Source organism: Herpailurus yagouaroundi, unplaced genomic scaffold, assembly GCF_014898765.1.
Source record: "Herpailurus yagouaroundi ecotype Mexico unplaced genomic scaffold, PumYag 210, whole genome shotgun sequence".
NCBI classification, from domain to species: Eukaryota; Metazoa; Chordata; class Mammalia; order Carnivora; family Felidae; genus Herpailurus; species Herpailurus yagouaroundi.
The window spans coordinates 14215258-14235603 of NW_024412441.1; the positions used below are offsets into that span (position 1 = coordinate 14215258).

The 20346-nt window shown below is 44.4% G+C and overlaps 1 protein-coding gene across 2 annotated transcripts in view; it reads right to left on the reverse strand.

The window, feature by feature from the left end:
• The window catches only part of PRKCE (protein kinase C epsilon), a 501657-nt gene that overhangs the window by 133293 nt on the left and 348018 nt on the right, over positions 1-20346 (reverse strand). For both annotated transcript variants that reach the window (XM_040453847.1, XM_040453848.1), the window contains exon 10: positions 19490-19663. In XM_040453847.1, the coding sequence (XP_040309781.1) occupies positions 19490-19663 (174 nt within the window). The remainder of the gene's footprint in view (positions 1-19489; positions 19664-20346) is intronic.

Genomic DNA, 20346 nt, shown 5'->3' on the forward strand with positions numbered 1-20346 from the left:
GAGAGCCAACAAAGGACTCTGTAAGGTGGCTGAAGGGCTGCCCGTGTGCACCTGCTGGGCACTGTGCTAAAGGCCGGACAGGCCCACACTGCATTCTCGTGGCAGCCCTTTGAGGGGAACATCCTTACTTCCACTTTGCAGAGGAGGACACAAAGACCTTGTCTGGAAGTTAAAAAAAAAAAAAAAAAAAAAAGGAGAATAGGTCTCTGAAAACTAAATGTCTGTGCAAAATAAGGGCTCCTGTGCTTAAGGGGCTGGGCGCTGGGCATATCTAAGGGGAGGGGAGGCAAAGGAGAAGTTGGGATTCTCTCCCATGCTACCTGTGGTCAGTCAGTAGGGGCTGGCAGGGGCAGTGCAATGTGTTCAGGAGTCTGCAGCAGCGTGCCCAACGGAGGAGGAGGAGGGCAGGTTGGTCGCACGACAGTGGTGGTTCAGTCAGCTGATTTCAATTCCCGAAATGATTCCTGCTGGGTGCAGTCACATTACCATCACTGCCATGGCGACCACAGGAAGCACTTACTGAGCACTTATTTTGGGTAAGCAGGCTTTTCCTAAACACACACACACACACACACACGCACACGCACACGCACACATGAAAAGTAGGAAGGGGTAAAAAAAAATGTGTCAGCCTTTGGACACATATAGCTGGTTTGGGGAGGTAAGACATTTGCGCACACGAATCTAACAGCTAGTCATGCTGTATATGCTGGGTGGCGAGTAGTGAGTAATTAATAAACACTAGTGAAGTTCCGATGAATCGAAGGGTTCACAGAGGAGGCAGATATGGATAAGAGGTGGGCTGTGTCTCTTAGGCAAAGGGAACGGGCAGAGAGGCAGGAATTGGCAATGGTGGTGCCCAGAACTTGGGCAGTGAGATGGACAAGGGCAGGCTGTGATCCGCTGGAGGATGTTTTATTTTGTAGGCCATGGGCAGAACGGTGTGGCAAAAGGGGCAAGCTCCTTTGGTCTATTTGTAAAACTCCTTCCCTGATTCATTTCAAATTAAAATCAAAATGGCTAATCCCACCATAATCTGTTGCTCCTGTCACCACCCGACATCCCATTTAGGTAAGTCCATTTCAATATTCATCCCTACTCATAGGGAGTGTGCTACGTCATCCACAAGGAGGCAGCTCAAAAGTAGGATGCCCGACGGGTAAGGAATGATGGATACGGAACGAGCGCAAGATGCATCCCCCAGAGAGGTTCCCTTCTACCATGAAAGGAAACACAAAACGAAAACTGTTTTCAGGGAGAAGAAACTTATTCTATGGATGACAAAGATGGCAAGGAGCCTGGAGTTTGTGGGGCAGGAAGACAGGGACAGTCTCCCGTCACACAGGAGCAGGAGAAAGCAACATGGTCATTTCAGTGGTTAATTCCTTTTACTGGGGCATAGTGACAGTTTGCTACAGAAAAGGGTCACTCAGGGGTGCCTGGGTGGCTCAGTCGGTTAAGCATCTGACTCTTGATTTTGGCTCAGATCGTGATCTCAGTTAGTGAGCCTGAGCCTCGCATCAGGCTCTGTGTTGTCAGTGCAGAGCCCGCTTCAGATCCTCTCTCTCTGCCCTTCCCCAACCTGAGCTCTCCCTCTCTCTCAAAATAAACAAACATTAAAAAAAAAAAAAAAAAAAGTGTCACTCAGCAGCAACCTTAGGAGACATTGATTTCAATGATTCTAAAGGCAGCAGTGACTTTACATCTTATCACATCCCCCAATCACCTCTGAAAGATGCCATTGCTTTTCAGAAGGAACACCAGTGGGAGAGAACGGACAGCGCTTACAAATCTCCAGGCTTAAGGGGAAACTGAGTGGCTCAGTCGGTTAAGTGGCTGACCTCAGCTCGGGTCATGATCTCATGGTTTGTGAGTTCAGGCCCCGTGTTGGGCTCAGTGCTGACAGCTCGGAGCCTGGACCCTGCTTCGGATTCTGTGTCTCCCACTCTCTCTCTACCCTTCCCTCGCTCATGCACGGTCTCTGCCAAAAAATGAATAAACATTAAAAAAAAAAGTTGTTGTTTTTTTTTTTTTAAAGAAAAATTCAGGTTTGTTGTGTGGCTGGAAGAGCCCATGGGTCATTTTGGCAATTGCATCTTCTGACCACCTAATCCCCTCCCCCACAAGCCCCACTGCCCAGCACCACTGTCCTTCTCCCTGGGATACAGGAAGAGCTGAAGTCTGACAAGGCAACCAGGAAGGCCCTCTGGAGAATCCTAGCGTGGGTGTAAAGGATGTGGACATTCCCCATCCACAGGAGGTTGATGGCTGGGGTACTGGTGAGAAAATGAGCTAGTTTTTTTTGGTACGTCAGCTGTGTTTCTCAGTGTATCCTTACCCTCTCCAAGTACATGGGGGATGCCTAGAATACTGTCTATGTTCATACACAGAAGACAGAAGTGAACATAGTCCACCTGCAGGACAGGAGGGCCACAAAGAGCTGTCAGCGTGGTCACCCCATGGGACCTCCCAAAGGTTTTGCAAGTGAGGACTTTTCACCAGTCCCTGATGGGAAGTCGCTTAACTTTCTGATTGGTATTCACAATCTTCTAGCCATGTTTTGTGGGTGGACTTTCCTCCCGACATCACAGCGAGGGCATTCAGAAGAATGCGCAATGTGGGAAATATTTACCCAAATGTGCAGCCTGGGAAGAGGGTCATTATTCATGAAGCCTTCTGTTACAAAGGCCCCAGCAAATGCCCCTAAATATAATTTCCTACACTTACATTTAAAAGAGAGAGAGAGAGAGAGAGAGAGAGAGAGAGAGAGAGAGAGAGCGCGAGCGCTGGAGGAGTCTGATATTTTCTAGCAGTTTCCTTTTTCCTGACGCTCTCTGTACAGGATGATGTAGTTGTTTACTTTAAGGCTCAGGAGTCAGCCAGCATTGTATGAAAAGCTTTCCCACACACACACACACACACACACACACACACACACACACACACACACAACAAAAAACACACATATAACGAGACAAACTCCTTTCCATGATGTTCGAGCAATTAGCAACACATGAACAGGCTTGCTCATGCCCTCGCTCCAGGATCTGCTCCTTCCTCCTGTCATAGAAGCCACTCACCCCAGGATTGGCTGGGGTAGGGGGGACAGGGAGGACACTCATTTCCCCAGGGAGTGGGCTGGGGAGGGGAGTGAGTAGGAGGGTGAAGGAGTGGGGGGCAATGAACAAATGGTGTCCTCAATGGTCCCATATCCAAGCCACTTTTGTGGCTTCCTCTGCTGTTCAACCCTGCGTGAAGTGAAATTACAAACCTCAGTATGCTTATCTGTAAAATGGGGAAATAAGAAAGCTTTCGGAGGCACGGTTAGAATAAATCACACCTATAAAGGTGTTAGCATGTTACCTGGCCCGCACAGTGGAATGGTGGGCACACAAATGAAGGAGTGGGGATGATCTGGGTTCAAATCCCAGTTCTACCACTTATTGGCTGTGTGATATTAGGGGAAGATCTTTCTGTAGCTCAGGAGACCTACCTCGTAGGTCTCTTGAAGCATTACTGGTCAATATATGCAAAGAGTTTTAAAAACAACAGGTACATGGTAAGTGTTGTCAAAATGCCAGCTCCTATTATTTTTGGCTTATAGAAGACATTGTATAAATGTTTGCTGCTGCTGAGGACAGCGAGGAAAGCTATTTGAAAACCAGTGGCAGGACAGGGGAGGGTGACACAGGAAGGGTCATGTTCTCCGTAGAGGATGTGTCAGAATCCAGAAAGAACACGTACATGTACAGCTTAGAAGCAGAGTTAACTCACAACATAATTTTATAGATGGGAAATGGAAAGATGTCTGTGGTTTTCATGATATAAAGTGCCAAATGAAATCTTTGACTACAGTTTCTTAGCTGTAAAATGTGGTTCAAAAAATGCTGAGAAATGCCAAAGTTGTGGAAACCAGGAGAGATTTCTCCCCTCGTCAGAGCCACGTGCCGAAAGAGTAGGGCTCGGCTAGGTCACTCCTTGAGAATTCTCCACCCGTGAGGCCACAGGCTGGGCTAACAGCAGGCCAGCATTCCACCTGGGATAACCCTGAGGTCCCAGCCTCATCTTGGCCTTGGTCTTGGGAAGGAGACAGGGACTGTGCTTTATCCTTCCAGCTAACCAGACCACGTGACCAGCTGCCACCCTTCCTGTCCTTGAGACAGACCTCCCTGCCAAAGACAACAGGAAAATCAAGACTTTGGTGGCAAAATACTGACATGCAGACATTGTCCTCAAGCTCAGTTCTTACTACAGTGAGGTTTTTTTTTGAGGGGAGGGGCTGGATATTATAACTTAAAATGCTAACATCTCTGGTAGTTTAGATACTTTCACGATCTTGTTCTATCCCCCCCCTTTAATTATAAAATACACCTACAGAAGGATATACAAAATGCATTTATTTTAAAGAATAACCAAATAAAACAAACCCCTTTTAGCCATGACACATCTTGACAAACAGAAAATGGTTGCCTGCTGGTCCTCAGAAGCCCCTTTAAACCTCTCTGGCAGCATCCCTCCCCCCTACTTCCCATCCAGGGGTAAGGGTAACCACCATCTTGTTTCTCTTTATAGTTTTATCACCCCTGTGCTTGTCTCCAAATAATATGTTGCTTGGTTTTTTTTCTGTTTGGGCCCTTTCTATAAATGCAGCATGCTACACGTGTCTTTCCAGAACTTGCGTCTTTTGTCTCTGTGTCCTCTTTAAATCACCAGCTCTTACAGCTCAGGTCTCCATTCTGAGTGGGGGAGGGGGCTCCCTCTTTGTCTTTTTAAAAATTTTTTAAATGTTTAGTTTTGAGAGAGCATGAGTGGGGGAGGGGCAGAGAGACAGGGAGACACAGAATCCAAAATAGGCTCCAGGCTCTGAGCTGTCAGCACAGAGCCCGATGTGAGGCTTGAAGGACCTTCGAGATCATGACCTGAGCTGAAGTCTGATGCTCAATCAACTGAGCCACCCAGGTGCCCCTCCCTCTTTGTCTTTTAAAAGCACCTTTATAAAACATCCCTCAAACATCCTCCATAAAATATCATGACACAGCCACTGAATGGATTCATTCCATCCCCTTGCTTGCTAACAGGCTGCCACATTTACTCAAGCTGTGGCCACCTCCTCACCTTTATAATTCAAATGTACTTTCCTTAAATCAAAATGACGTATTTTGGGTAGATTTAAAGATAAAAGAAATGCATTCAAACCTTCCAGATGATAATCTCTTCCAAAAGGGGAGTTCCCCGCCCCCAGTACCACCTTCTTAATATTTCTGCACATTCTGTGTTTCTTTCCAGTTTTGTCCAACTGCTCACACTCTTCCTATTCTTGCCCTTCCTTACCGATGAAGTCTAAACATCCCTTTTTATGGAATTAGGATTTTAAGTCTCACATCTGTACCGTAACCTTTGACCAATTTGTATAGGTGTTCACAAAGCCCTCTGACTGTATTTTTCTCCTCCCACAAAAGTGCCTGTTTGGATCAAATGGGCTTTTTACTCTCATAATTCTGCAAACTGTTAGCACCATTTTCTACAGAGCAGGAAGGAGCATCAGACTGTCTGCGTTTTATCCTAAACTTAGTGTCTTCAGGATTCAGGATTTACCGTGGAGCTCAAAGAGCTGAACGGAATCCATCATCCCGGGGATACAGATGCATAGGAATCACATTGTTTTTGCACTAGAAGCATCTATCATTTTTCAGTTTAGGGGAGGACCCAGTTTGTTCCTGCCTGTGCCATACACAACATATTGCCTTCCTGTGCTCACCCGATGCCAGCGCATCAGGCTCTCCCCAGTTCCCAGGATGGGGGGCTGATTTCCCTGCCATTAACCTGCTTTAACACTGGGAGATCAACACTGGGGGGCGGGGGAGGGGGGGTAACAGCTGGATGGGAGGACCTGAACTACAAAAACATCCAGACTAGTCTCACACGAAGTTTGTTCCTTGTCACAGAATGACAGGACCACATAGAGCCAGTCCCATGGACTCAGCCGGGCTCTCAGCACTGTGCTCCTGACAGAGATGGACCCAGGCTCTTCCTCCCATGACAAAGCCCCCTCATATGTGACAGTAGTGCCCCTCCCTTGTGCAGGAGTGTGCCTTCTGCCCCAGCCCACTCATGCCTCTTTCTCTGACTTCCTAAGAAAATTTCTGCATCACTTACTTTTGTACAGATTTCATTTTCTGGTTCACCTGTGCTGGTCTTACCTTCCTGCACAGACTAGAAGTTCTTTGGACAAGGATTGTGTCTTTTCCTATCCCTGGCATACCTGCCACTAAGCTGAAGACATACCAGGTATTGAAGAAATCCTGGGTGTCTACCATATACCAAAGCAGGACACTTCCTCTCTGGCTGATGGCGCGTATTCTGTGTGCCTTCCCTTCCTTGGGACCGCTCTTCCACTGCCACAGGTTTTAATGCTGTAGGTTAAATACCTCTACATGTCAGCCGTTCCACCTGGCAAGTCCAAGTGGACCTCGTCAACCCAAGGTGTTTTCTAGTGAATTCTCTGCTAAACGTTTTACAAAAGGAGTTGGCTTCTGTAAGGTGAGCAATCACACCTAAGTATGTATGTATGTATGTATATTTTTTTAAGGGTCAGATTTTATTTTCAAGTTTTCTTGTCACTTCTACTTCTTTGAGGTTCACTTCTAATTTACGTACAATAAGAAATGCTTCCCGTATTTCTAATAAATTCCCCCATAGGAAAAAAAAAAAGTCTGAGTGGATTAGACTATGGGATTATTGCCACATTAACAGCAGTGCATTTCATTTGGTTGTGTTTGAGTGTTTCTAGTGTTAACACCGGTGCATCTAGGAAGCCTTCATAAGTCAGGACTTGATAAAGGAGGTTATCAGTCTATGACTTGAAAGCCAGAACAAAACAAAATGGGTGTCAGCTGGATAAATAATGAAGAAACGCTAAGAACAAAGCCATCATTTCCCCAACCACTCCTTCCTCAGACTCTTACCATACTGCATTCTCCATGCTCTTTCTGGAGGACCAGGGAAGGCCTCAAAACTCATCACCACTCCTGTAATTATCAGTTAGCCAGGCCCAAATTGAGCCTTACAGCTGAGCAGCTCAGCTCTAAGAGCCAGGGCCAGGTAATGAGCTTAGTTGCCTAGCAACCTGTACATAAGTGTTCCTGATAAAATGGATTACATACTGCTGACGAATCCCAAGTAAATATCGTATTGACCCAAGAAAGGAGTTAATTTGTACCTTCTGCCATGCCATGGGGGCGCTGAGAGAATTCTTTATTCTCTGTTTATATTATCCCTGGAACATCATGGTAAAATAAAATGCCCCAATGGGGTCAAGAGTAGATGTTTCGACTTCTTATCGCCCCTGCAAAAGAAAGGTCTCATAACAGGAATAAAAGGGTCTGTTTTTCCTTCCATTGCTTTCCCAATACAATTCAGATTGCCTAAAATACTACTCCCCAAGGAGTTATTCCAGAATGCCCTGAGCAACAGACATAAGTAGTCACCCCACCGTAAATCAACCAACCGCCATTTTATTTACACCTGGTCTCTTAGGAGTTTGGTTTGCGTTCATCAGTCTCAGGGGCCTAATCTGCACTGGATATTCAGACAAAATGAAGTTTCTAGAAGCCAATGGAGTGTGAATCCAGGCTCTGCCACTTCCAGCTGTGTGACCTCTCTTTGGAATAATAGGTCTACCTCAGAGGCTTGACTTGAAAATTAAATGAGTTAATAGATATAAAATGTTTGAAATTGAACATGGAGTATAATGAGTCCTATAGAAATTGTTGCTATAGTATTGTCATTATTGAGCCAAGGACGACCCTGAAATGGAAGGTGAGGACTAGCCCACCTAGATGACCCCTGTCCCCCTTTCTCAGACCACCACAAGGGCAGTTTTGCCCAAGATATTCTTTACTGGAACCAGTAACCTCTTCCTCTCACATTGGGGACCTGGCCCCAATACGTGACCCCCTCCATCCACCATCTCAGTCATAGGAAGGAGACAAAGTGTCTAGCAAGAATTCACTAGAATCTTGTGGATGAAACAAAGCATTTAGAGGAGATATGCAGAAACCACTGTCATGGTGACCTTGTGTTGGCCCTAGTTCAAGTTATGGGTTGGGGAGTCAGAAGGATGAATTACTTAACTCCTAGGGACATATAATCACAGGCGTGTTCCTCACACCTTAACTAGTTACACTTCTAAGTGTAATTGATTTCATCATTAAGAAAAGATTTTATAATTAACAAAAAAGGATGTAACAGAGCATTCATTTTCTAGTTGAGCAGACACTTCTTCAAAAAGGATGGCCCCTCCTGATGTACTTATGAGAGGAACAGACGAATTCAGAGAATGAGCCACAGCTATAGTCAAGGACAATCTGGGCTCAGGTTAGGGGACAGGTAATATATATTTTCTCTTTGTTTAGCTAGTATGCCCGGGGGTCAAATCTACCAACAATGGGGGCTCAAGTCTGTTTCATGAACAACTGGCCCACTGGTCAGAAGAGGTCATCATTATAGGCAAACAAAGCAGGACAAAGCTCTCTATCCAGTTTGGGGCCTATTTTTGTAAAGGATATTGAAATTGTTAACTAGGTAAGACAGAAGCTAACATTTATTGTGCCTTCTGTGTGCTAGAAACTGTGCTATGCTTTAATGAGAGCACAATAATACCTCCTAGGAGCTCTTCCGATGTGGCACCCTTTAGTCATTGAAAGTATGTCTGAATTTGAAACCCTGATGAAGAAGGAAAGCCCTGTGAACGTAAAGGCTTTGATCAAGTAGAAGCCTTTACTGAATTGAGCTCTGAAAAGGGAACACTAAATAGAAGCACGGTTCATTGATTTCATCCCTGTTTTTCTCTCACATTAACAGCAAGCAAGTCTGGAAGGGTCCTGTGTATGGTTCCCAGTGAGCTGCATTTTCAAAGATCTTTAAAATCCTATAGATCATGCTAATTCTTTCTGTGTGTCCTCCCCCAGCTTTTATGATGAGTGAGGAAATCAATGCCCAGAGAAATATCTAAGAACCATCAGTGTCAGAACAAGAACCAGAATTCCTTGATTCACAGTGCCTTCTTTCCTATATCCCATTTTCCCTACAAATCAACCGGGCACAAACACACACAAGTAGCTGAATGGGACATACCCACTGTCTGGCAAGATCTCAAAGTCAAAGCATTAATGGCCAGCAGGGCCATCTGAAGTACCTGAGACCATTGTAACAAAAAGTTCAGGTTATGTGAGGAAAGCCTGTTGCCTAAGTTGAGCAATCTCAATAGACTGACTTCTCCAAATTGCCCCGTGTGTAAAACATCAGTCTACTATCAAAATTCAACACGAATCTAAAAATGGACACAGATACACACACACACACACACACACACACACACACACACAGAGTAAATCCCGAAACCCAGCAGATGGTGTTGGGGGGAGGTGGGAGGTCTGATGTCAACCAATGAGGAAACTGGCTTTGTTTGGTGAATGGGCTCGATGACTTGGCCCTCTGGTTTTAGATTTCAAGTTGAAACTTTGTATTTAAATCTGATCCTGTGTACCCATGAACTGTGAGCAAAGGACACCTTAGAAGTGTGTAGGTCACCGAACCCAACTGGCAGCTATCTAAATTCACATTTCTAATCTGTCTGGGATTACACCACCAATATTTTCTAGACTATCCAAAGGAACACTCTACTTTCTTCACCAGCCTTTCTAGATGCAGAGGGAAGGTCAAATGGCCTGTGGCAATTCTTCCTTCAGAAGCTCTCTCTTACTGCCTCTGGACACATGTGGGTTATTGAAACAGCCTCTTTCCCGGTATGTCTGCTTTTCCTTTCTCCCTTTTGTCCATGGCACACGGAGGCGTCACGCTGCACTAAGTCCTCACTTCCCATGTGACCCTCAAGGAACCTTTTATCTCCAGAGTAAGTCCAGACTGCTTGCCGGGCATTGTAAGATCTCCCCAGCTTGGTCAGAACCTCCTCAGGAAGGTGTCTGTCTCATGCCCTCCCACTGTGGGCCTCCTGTTTGAGCACAGCCATTGCTCTCCTTTCACTGGTGGGTCTGTTCCTGGCAAGCCCTTCTTCCCTGTGGCTCCCTGTGCTCTGAGCCCCAGATCTGTGTGAGCCTGGCCAAGCTGTTGAGCACCCCAACCTCAGTTTCCTCATCTGCCCAAAGAGACGGCAGAAGCATCACACCCCATGAAAGTTTGTGTGAGATTACATCAGTTCTATGCAAGACTCACCACATAATAGGTGCTCATTAAGTAGAAGCCTCTCTGTGCCCCTCATCACATACTATATTCTCAGTTACTGATTGATGTATATTTTATCTACTCCCCTTGAACAGAAGAGTTACAGTCCCTGCTATCTTCCAATGGCACCTGATAGGGTGCTGGAACAGAGCAGAGCTTCATGACCAACTTTCTCGTCATCAGAGTGGCATATCCTAGCCACGTTCCATCTACTTCCCTCTCTCTCTCTCTCTGGTAGAAAACCTTCCTCAGTGAGCCAAAGTGGTTTATACACTTGCTTCTAGGTACTGTTTCTGCAAATGCTTGTATTAACCATCCAACCCATTCAGAGATGGCACTCACAGAGAATATGAGAAATCTAGGTTTTAAATCTGCTTCCCCAAATTCCATCTCTACCTAAATCTCAGGAATGCGCCTGTTTTAGTAATGGAAGGACCTTTGTAATGACAGTCTTCAGGAACCGGTGCTCCATATAAACATCAGCTTACATATGGGTAGGTAAAAATCATCAAGATTTATTCCAGACTCTCCGAAGTTACAGTGGTTTTAAACTGTTGTTTTGTTTTGAAGTGAAATCCCCTCTTCAAACGGTAGGTTACTTGGAATCCTAATGTGTGAAGAAGTTAGAAGTGCTCCTTTGGGAGAAGGAGGTGAGCGAGGGTTCCCTTGCCACGGCATATCCAGGGTCTGTGTGTCCTCATGCGTGTGCACACACATGCAGGCACACACCGCACCTCCACAAAACCTCATGCAAAAATTACAGCTTAGAAGAATATGCAGATAGTTTAGGAAGATACGGGTAAGTATATTCCTTACCTACGGGTAAGAGCGTTTAAATCTTACTCTGCCATATGTCAATGTCAGGTAGATTATTTACAATTTGCACTCGAGTTTATGTTCTAGAGAGAGAGAAATGGCAATAGAAAGAGGCAGTTCTGTTGCAGAGAGGCAAAAGCCATTTCTGGGCAGCGCCTTCTGGTTCACTTCCTGCTGACGCAAGCTCCACAGGAAGCCAAGCATGGACTGATGGCCTGCAGCCCCCAAATACAGCATTTCTCTACAAGAGGCCCTCACATATTGTAGAGATCTTGGAAATCATTTGACGGAAGAATAGTGACAATGGGGATGGTTATACGCTGTCACCTGGTGAAACAGTTTATTATATAGAATATCAACTTTATAAATAAACAGATAACTACTTTTAAACTGAAAATACATCAAATACTAGTCATTAGAATCACTCTTATTTTCTTGAGCTTTTCTGAATTTTCCAAATTTTCTACAATGAACAAAAATGCTGTGATAAAATTTAAATATTTTTTATTTTTTTAAAGTTTTTATTTGAGAGCATGAGAGAGAGCATGTGCGCATGCATGAGTGGGGGAGGGGAAGAGAGGGAGGGAGGGAGAGAGAGGGAGAGGGAGAATGAATCCCAAGCAGGCTCTGTACTGTCAGCACAGAGCCTGACATGGGGCTCTTTTAACTCATTTAACATGAGATCATGACCTGAGCTGAAACCAAGAGCCAGACGCTCAACCAACTGAGCCACCCAGGTGCTCCAAAATTAAATATTATTTTTTAAAAGCCAAGGACAACAGTTTCGGAAAGAAAACAAAGCAACGAGTTCTGGGCAGTAGGTGCATGCCAGCACTTTTCACACTGTGGCGCAACAAACATGTTCCAGTGAAGCTTTGAGTTCCATAAGGCCAAGAAACATAACTATCTGGTTCACCACTAACTCCCTCAGCAGGTAGCATGGTGCCATGACACCCATGGCATGGTACATAGTGGTTGCTCAGTAAGTGATGGCTGAGTGGTCAGGTGTGAGGACCTCATCCTATTCCTGCCCATTTCGGATATATGGACAGTCCCTGATTTCCGATGGCTCAATTTATGATGTTTGTGACTTACGATGTAGTGAAAGCAATATGCTTTCAGCGGAAACTGTACTTCAAATTTTGACCTTTACACAGGCCAGTGATTGCGGTACTCCCTTTTGAGGCTGGGCAATGGCATGAGCCCCAGTTCCTAGTCAGTGACATGGTCACCAGGGTCAACAGCCCACGTGCTTACAACCAATCTGTATCCATACAACCATTCTGTTTTTCACTTCAGGACAGTATTCAACCAATCACATGAGATATGCAACAGTTTGTTGTAAAATAGGCTTGGTGTTAGATGATTTTGCCCAACTGTAGGCTGATGTAAGTATTCTGAGCATATTTTCAACTTATGATGGGTGTGTCAAGATATTACCCCCTCATGTAGAGAAAGAGCTCTAATTCCTGTGCCTAGGTCCCTTTCTCTTCCCTTCTCTTGCACTCCCAGAAAACAGACACATTTCCAGAAACGGTCTGATAGATCCTACTATATCTGCCAGCATTTTTTAAAATTTCAATCTCACTGGGTCCAAGTCAGATAGAACTATCATCCTTAGACCCTTTCTCCTATGTGTGATAGCAAATGGAGACAGGGGAAAGGAGTTTGGAGGTGAGGCTATCTGAAGTAGAGAATTTAAACAGCAGGAAGGAGCTCCACAGAATAATGTGTGAACAAGGGCCATCAGGAAATCTCCATTCCAATCTGGATTCTATTACAGACAAGTTGTAAGGCCTTGCTGGGCCTCAGTTTCCCGTCTGAAAGAGAGAGTAACCATACTCACCTCCCAAAGACACATTTAGGGCATGTTCAATGGCTGATATAAGCGAAAGCATTTTTAAAAGCAACTGTCCATTTTTAAAAGCAACTTTAAAAGGCATTTTTAAAAGCATTTTTAAAAGCAAATGCAAGCATCATAGATTAAGAGCCAACATGCATACCTCTCTGCCCCCAGGGCACACGAACATTAATTAACTCTATAACCTTTGTTTCATCAGGTAGAATGTATCCTGGTATGTTTCAAGACCTGAGTCAGATCCCTCTCCTCTGTGAAGCCTTGCCTGATTATGAAAACTCTTATCTCCTCTGACTGGCTTGGGCATGCCTGGCCTGTCCGCACATAGACACATCCTACCAAACACACACACACACACACACACACACACACACACACACACACACACACTTTCTCTCTCTCTCCCTCTCTCTCCCCACCCACACTTCCTCTCTCTCTCTCTCTCTCTCTCTCTCTCCCCGTCCCCCTCAATCCCCACCAGCCCTCCATGGCCTCAGACCACCCCTCCTCAAGAGAATTGAATGTGTCCGCCATACTAGTTTGATTTGCGAGCATCTTGATTACCAGGTGGCTTTCTGACCCACATGCCAACTCATGGTGTTGAACATGTCAGTCTACTCTTGTGAGGCACCAGTTCCAGTCAAAACTCCTCCAGCCCCTTCCACGTCTGGCTGCCTCATACAAGCACGCTCTAGTAGGAGGCATACTTTGTTCAACTGTTTCTTGGCTCTTATAATCTGACACAGTCATCTGTTTTTCAAAATATCTCCCAACGGCCTAATTTTTAACTTTGCTTTTTGCTTTTGTGTTTGCCATCCTACAGAAACAATGATCAAAACAAACATCAGGGTTCCTTGCAACTGTCATTTTTTTCCCTATGCTGTCAACACCCCTGCTCTGTAGTTCTCACCCTACGCTCACACGGATTACTAAAACTCATTTGAAAAACGTCTCCAGTTGCTTTTTAAGGATTTTTCCATTCTGCATTTCCCCCAGGGCAGCGAGGGAACCTGGCCAAGGGAGATTCTCTAGGAGTTCACCCTCTGTTTCCTTCACAGCAGCTGAGAGAGGCACAGCCCTCCAGGAGCTAGCTTCCCAGGCCTGGCGGGAAATGCCAAAGGGAGGGGGATGGGGGCGATGAGGTAGAGATTAATATTTTTAAAGAGGAAAAATCGTGGATGAAATTACTCGAGACAAGTTTTATGGGATCCAGTCGGAAGCAAGGATTTCACAACGGGGTTCATACATAGAATCTAAAAATGCCTGAGAATTTTATTTCCTGTAACTACAAAAACAAAAACAAAAGCAAAAACAAACCCATCACTCAGTGGCTCTCTCGTCCCTAAGCTTTCTGTGCATGAGTGAGAGGCCTGAAGAGGCAGTTCCTGAAGTCACTCCTTGCCCTAAGCCCTGACTTTGACCAAACCTGTAACTTGTGGAGCTGCACTGGGTGCCTCGCCCAGTGAGGTTGGCTCATAGTACAGTAGGTCTGGAACAATATGGCAGTTGGGGTGCGCAGCCCCTGCACAGTCAAAAATCTGCATAGAACTTGACTCCCCCCAAAACTTTACCAATAGTCTTACTATTGCACAGAAGCCTTGCTGAGAACACAGTCGATGAGCACATATTTTGTATGTAATATGTATTACACACTGTATTCTTACAATGAAGTAAGCTAGAGAAAAGAAAATGTTATTAAGAAAACCTTGAGGAAGAGAAGACACGTTTGTAGTCCTGTACTGTCTCGAAAATAAGCCGCACATAAGTGCGCCAGTTCGAGAGCGTGTTGTCCAAAGGCCAACTGTACTTCCGCCCCCTCTCTACCAATCATCTGATCTCGCAGGTGCAGGAATTTTCTGAACATCCTCTACTCTTCCTCTCCTTCACTGCTGTTGTTCAGCCATTTTCATTTGCTTGCGGAAGTAGGGCACAGAAAGAGGTGAGAGTTCCAGCGTTGGGAAAACAGTGTCGAAGAGGAGATTGGTCGATAAGTTCTAGGTTTCCTCAGTCATCTCTCTGCCCTTATCCTCTTTCAAATGCCACCCATGCTTTGAGGTCCTGGTTTTGTTCCACCTCCTCTAGGAAGCCTTTCCAACTACCCTTTGCAGGGCTTCAAATGTCTCATCTCCGTGGCCCCATTAGAAGAGCTGTCCATCACTCCACATATCTGTCTCCCCAGGAGACAGTCATCTCCCTGAGTTCAGAGTTGGTATGTTTGGAGCTTTGTAGCCCCAGAATCTAGCAGTGTCTAGCCTATAATAGATGCTCAAAAAATACCTGTATATTCATTGAAATCATTATGGACACTACTTTTTGTGTGAAAATAGTAAATACCATTGATAGCAGTTTAACATCATCCATTTAAAAGTCATCTGGCAGTTTTAAATATGGAAATTTTAGTTTCTCATCTGTATCAATAGATGATACTGTAATTCTGGATGGCTATGTCAATCTTGATGAGCATAATGCCTTTATGAAATAAGAATTACATTGAGGGTTCTTTAGTTGTGAGAGAGAGGGTCTGATAGAAATGAGGGTTCTCTACCTCAGCTGGAGCTGGAAGTCCCTGACCCACCTTTCATACTATGTATTTGATAGTTAATTAAATACAGTTTTGTAGCTTTCCCTAGTTCAGGCTATTCCACCAGCCCCAAGAGCACACAGCATAGCAGGAACTGAGGTCAAATATACTGGTTTGAATTTGACTGAAATTGAAGTTACTGGCTTAATTTACTGGCCTGTCTGCCTTTTCTTACTAGCACTGGAACAATGGAGCTGTTTCATTTGCTTTTCTTCCTTCCAGATCTCCAGGAAAAGGATCAGAGTATGTGAACCAATGGCAGGTAGGCACGGCACAGAAAAGGCCAAATTGGCCTTGAATCGTACCTTCAGTGGGCTGTGAGGACCATATCTAATTCACGACTTGACATCATGACTGGTGCCAGTAGGTTTATATACTCATCACCATTGGTCACCACACCAGACATGGCACCCACACCTCACACACATTTAAGTCCCATCGGGCAATCTGTATAATAGTGTGTGGCCTGAAGCTATGTGCAAACTATCAAGAAGTTCTAAAGGTGTGTTTCTATGGGGGCCTTTTCCCCTACACACTGAAAAACAAAGGCTCACCTCAAAGTAATTAAACCCGACTTAACATTATTGCTGCTTTGTGTGTCATAATTAAGTAAGAATGAAAGAAATCTTTTTTTTTATTTTTTTTTAATTTTTTTTTCAACGTTTATTTATTTTTGGGAGAGAGAGAGAGAGCATGAACGGGGGAGGGGCAGAGAGAGAGGGAGACACAGAATCGGAAACAGGCTCCAGGTTCTGAGCCATCAGCCCAGAGCCCGACGCGGGGCTCGAACTCACGGACCGCGAGATCGTGACCTGGCTGAAGTCGGACGCTTAACCGACTGCGCCACCCAGGCGCCCCGAATGAAAGAAATCTTAATAGGATTGCAATCAGATCTCACATTCCTTTATCATGTATTAGAGTTTTAGTTGAAACCAGGTTCAGGGTCCTTTCTTTTCAGGAAAAGTGAAATGAAAGCCAGACTGAGCTATGGCTACTGAGCCCGGTTCCTGTTCCCACCCAGACCCTGGCCCAATCCTCCCCTCCTCACAGCCTGGCTTGAGCACCCTCCCCACTCCAAACCCCAAGAGCACCTCTTCTCTGAGTCCTCCTAGTTTGAACACCCACCCAATACTCTTTGCTGCCATTTGTTTACAGAAAGAGTATAAACTCCCCATTGCTTATGGAGTAAACCCCTCCACATTTTGCTGATAAACCTAGAGCCAGCACCTACCTCATAGTCAGGTGAGTGAATAATAGCTACTCTTTAAAACCATGACTCCTGGGGGCACCTGGGTGGCTGAGTCGGTTAAGCGGCCGCCTTCGGCTCAGGTCATGATCTCATGGTTCCTGGGTTCGAGCCCCTCATTGGGCTCTGTGCTGACAGCTCAGAGCCTAGCCCTGCTCTGGATTCTGTGTCTCCTTCTCTCTCTGCTCCTCCCCCACTCATGGTCTGTCTCTCTCTGTCTCTCAAAAATAAATAAATGTTAAAAAAAAAAATGACTACTGGTTGTCAGAGGAAAAGTCACCTTTTCTAGAAGTTGGGAGTTCATAAAATGATTCTTTGTAAGACTGCTTTCATTAATAAGCTAAGGTCCTTCAGTGAAGTTAAAATATGATTCACTTTCAAAAACTAAGATGAACATATGTCTGCTGTGTAAAGTGGGGTGTGCTATTTCTCTATGGAATGATGGTGGCAGGGAAGAGGTGGGGCAAAGTTGCTCCTGTAACTATAGCTACCTGACATCAGCCTGAGAAAAAGAGTTAGTAAATATCTGAACTACTAAAGTCTCTTCTCTCCCCAACCCCATGCTTTAGCCATCCAGACCCCAATCTCCATGTGTCAGTTTGGGTATTGTTCTCCCATAAAGGAAATCCATGGTGTTTATTAAATACTGCTTTGTGTTCCAAAAGCTGCCATACAGTGAGGAACCTTAGCCTTGATATTCTACAATGCACAGAGGAGAACACTGCTGACATGGAAGACATCCATTCCCATATCTCACTTATTCAACAAGAGGTGTAGGAAAGCTGACCCTCCACTGTGGCTTCCCAAGAATATTGAACCTCTTGGCAATATGTCCAAAGAAAAAACACCAGTGTGGATCTCTACCCATGAAACCACCTCAGACAGGGAAAGAGATGGCTACCTGCTAGGGGTAGGGGAAGAGGGGGAAATCTCCCCCCCCAGAGGGGGGCACAGTGCTGGGTCAGGCAAGAGAGAATATCAGTATGATATCAGAGCAAGGTCCCACTGGGCTAGGAGTCCCAGAGACCAGATGCTAAGTCCACTGTGGCCAAAACAGAGTGTCTATAGGCAAAAGACTTCTACTTCGTTGACATCTGATTTTCTCACCGGTGCAAAAAGTAGAGTAGAAGAGATAATTTTTATAAAATCTTCCAACCCTCCAATTCTGATAGTGAATACCCACCAAATGTGAGGCCCTGGGATAGGTGCCATGGAAGATAAAGACTTACAGGATACTTTTTTTCATTAATCTAGAATTACACTCGAGTGGAGAAAAGAAAAAGTTAACCATATGACTGATCCTCTTTTACCATGTTGAGCTCCGCATATGTACACATACATGCATAGACCCACAAATATTAGGAATTACATAACACATTTCAAAAACAAGGATAGCTAATGACTCCTGCACCTGTTCAGAAAAGGGATTTCCAGATTTTCAGAAGGTGTTTCTTATCTTCCTGAGAGATCAGAGGGATAGGAAATATCCACTACATCACTGTTTCTCAGTGTGGAATAGGTGATTGTAGAAGTGGAGCTTGAGATCAAATAATTGGGAAATAGTAGATTAAACATAGGCAATCTTTTTTTTTCCCCCCATTGCATTTCTCCTCAGGGACTTAAAAAAGCAAGTACATGTTGAAGCAGTCTAGAAGAAGTCAAAATTTCAATTCCCCAAACTATGGGCCAAAGGATCCTTTATTCTTAGAATTTCTCAAGTGATGAGGGTTCAGAGAAATACCCTTTGAAAAACAGTGTACCAAAGAGACTGTAAATTCCCTGAGGTGAGAGACTGGAGATACCGTTGTATCTCCAGTACCTGGCACATGGGAAGAAGTCAATAAAATATCATAAAATAAAAATTTGCCAAATGACCAATAATAGTTGAATTCAAAGTGGAAGAACATCATGGCAGTAACATAGAGGTGAGAGTGTGCCAAGGGGCAAGAGATCGTCTCTCCATGATGGTGCCCTGTACTGTCTGGGCTCCAGATGGGCACGGGGGGAGTTTCAGGTGAGGTTGCCTTTGCCTTCTCAAGAAGCTAAAGACGACAAACCCATAAGCCACCATAAAAGACCTTCACTCCCCACAACAAAAGGGGTAATAAAACAGGAGCTTCATAAAGAATGTTGGCATTTCTTTACTAACAAACAGTAAGTTAAAAAATCAGTTACGATAGTCGTTGGTCAGACTCCATAATGCAGCTACAAATTATTTTCATTTCTTTACTGCCACCTTCTGGTTCCCAGGCTCCCGCACAGCCAGCTGAAAATGAGCATTGTAAGCACTTGTCCACATCCTCTGCCTCATATGACATTATACAAGTCAGAAGTGGTCAGGGCGGGCTTTACTCCTTTTCATTTGATCTGAAGGCAACAGAGAACTTAAATGATTTGCCTAATGATAGAAAGTTAGGAGAAGAGCAAGGACTAATCACGCCTGTTGATTTTTCCAGGGAGCAAACACTGGGTTTAGCCATTTGGCTTTGTCCAGCTGCATTTGCAAAGTTCTATTGCCCTCTCATCCCTTCACGAGCACAGCCCTGAATGGAAAATTCCGCACCCTTAAAAAAGAGGATGCCGTTCAGATATACCCTGATCTTTTCAAGGGTAAACTCCATGCCACTTCACAAGGCCTGTTAGAAAATAATGGAGAGGGTCTATAATTGATGTTTTTAATCAGACATCAAGATACCATCACATCATACAGCACTACCTCAAGATGGTGGCTTCTTCCTAGACATACCTTGGTCTGAAAGCAGCAATAGAGTTGGGTTAGGTACGGGTGTTTCCGCGCCAGAGCCAAAATCCTCTTCTCTGTCATCGTGCAGTCCACATCATCATCCTGGAGGATGACATCCTTCTTTAAAACTTTCACAGCATATACTTCATCTTTGCCTTTCAGCTCGGCCAACATGACCTGCAAGGAACCAAAACCACTCATAGCAACCTATCCATGCATGGAATCCAAAGAAGAAACACAAGTCAATCTCTAGCATAGAAAAAAAAAAAAGAAGCAATACATATCTGTTAAATAATTGTTCACATGTTCATATAGATTTGTCCTGCTTATAATCATACTATTTCACATATAATTTTATTTAAACGAACGTGATTTCATAAGGTTTCATCACCTACATCGTCACCAACATTATCAGGGATGCTTATATTTAACTCAAGTAAACATATTACTGGAGCGCCTAGGTGACTCAGTCTGTTAAGCATCTGATTCTTGATTTCAATAAATAAATATATATTTATTGGATTGGGTGTTTTTGTACATGTACTTTTTTTTTTTTCAACCATATCCTTAAGCTAGAAAGTCTTAGAAGTTGACTACAGGGTTAAATATTTTGCACATTTCTTGAATTTTAAAAAGGATGTACAACAGAATTTGCCATCAGGAGTGGAGAGGTGCCTTAGTTTTATGGCAATGTACCCACATTGGGTGTTTTCACTTAAAAAGCATTTTTGCTCATGTAACAGGTGTGATATATAACCTCCAGGCTGTTGTTTTTTTTTTTTTAATTTTTTTTTCAACGTTTCTATTTATTTTTGGGACAGAGAGAGACAGAGCATGAACGGGGGAGGGGCAGAGAGAGA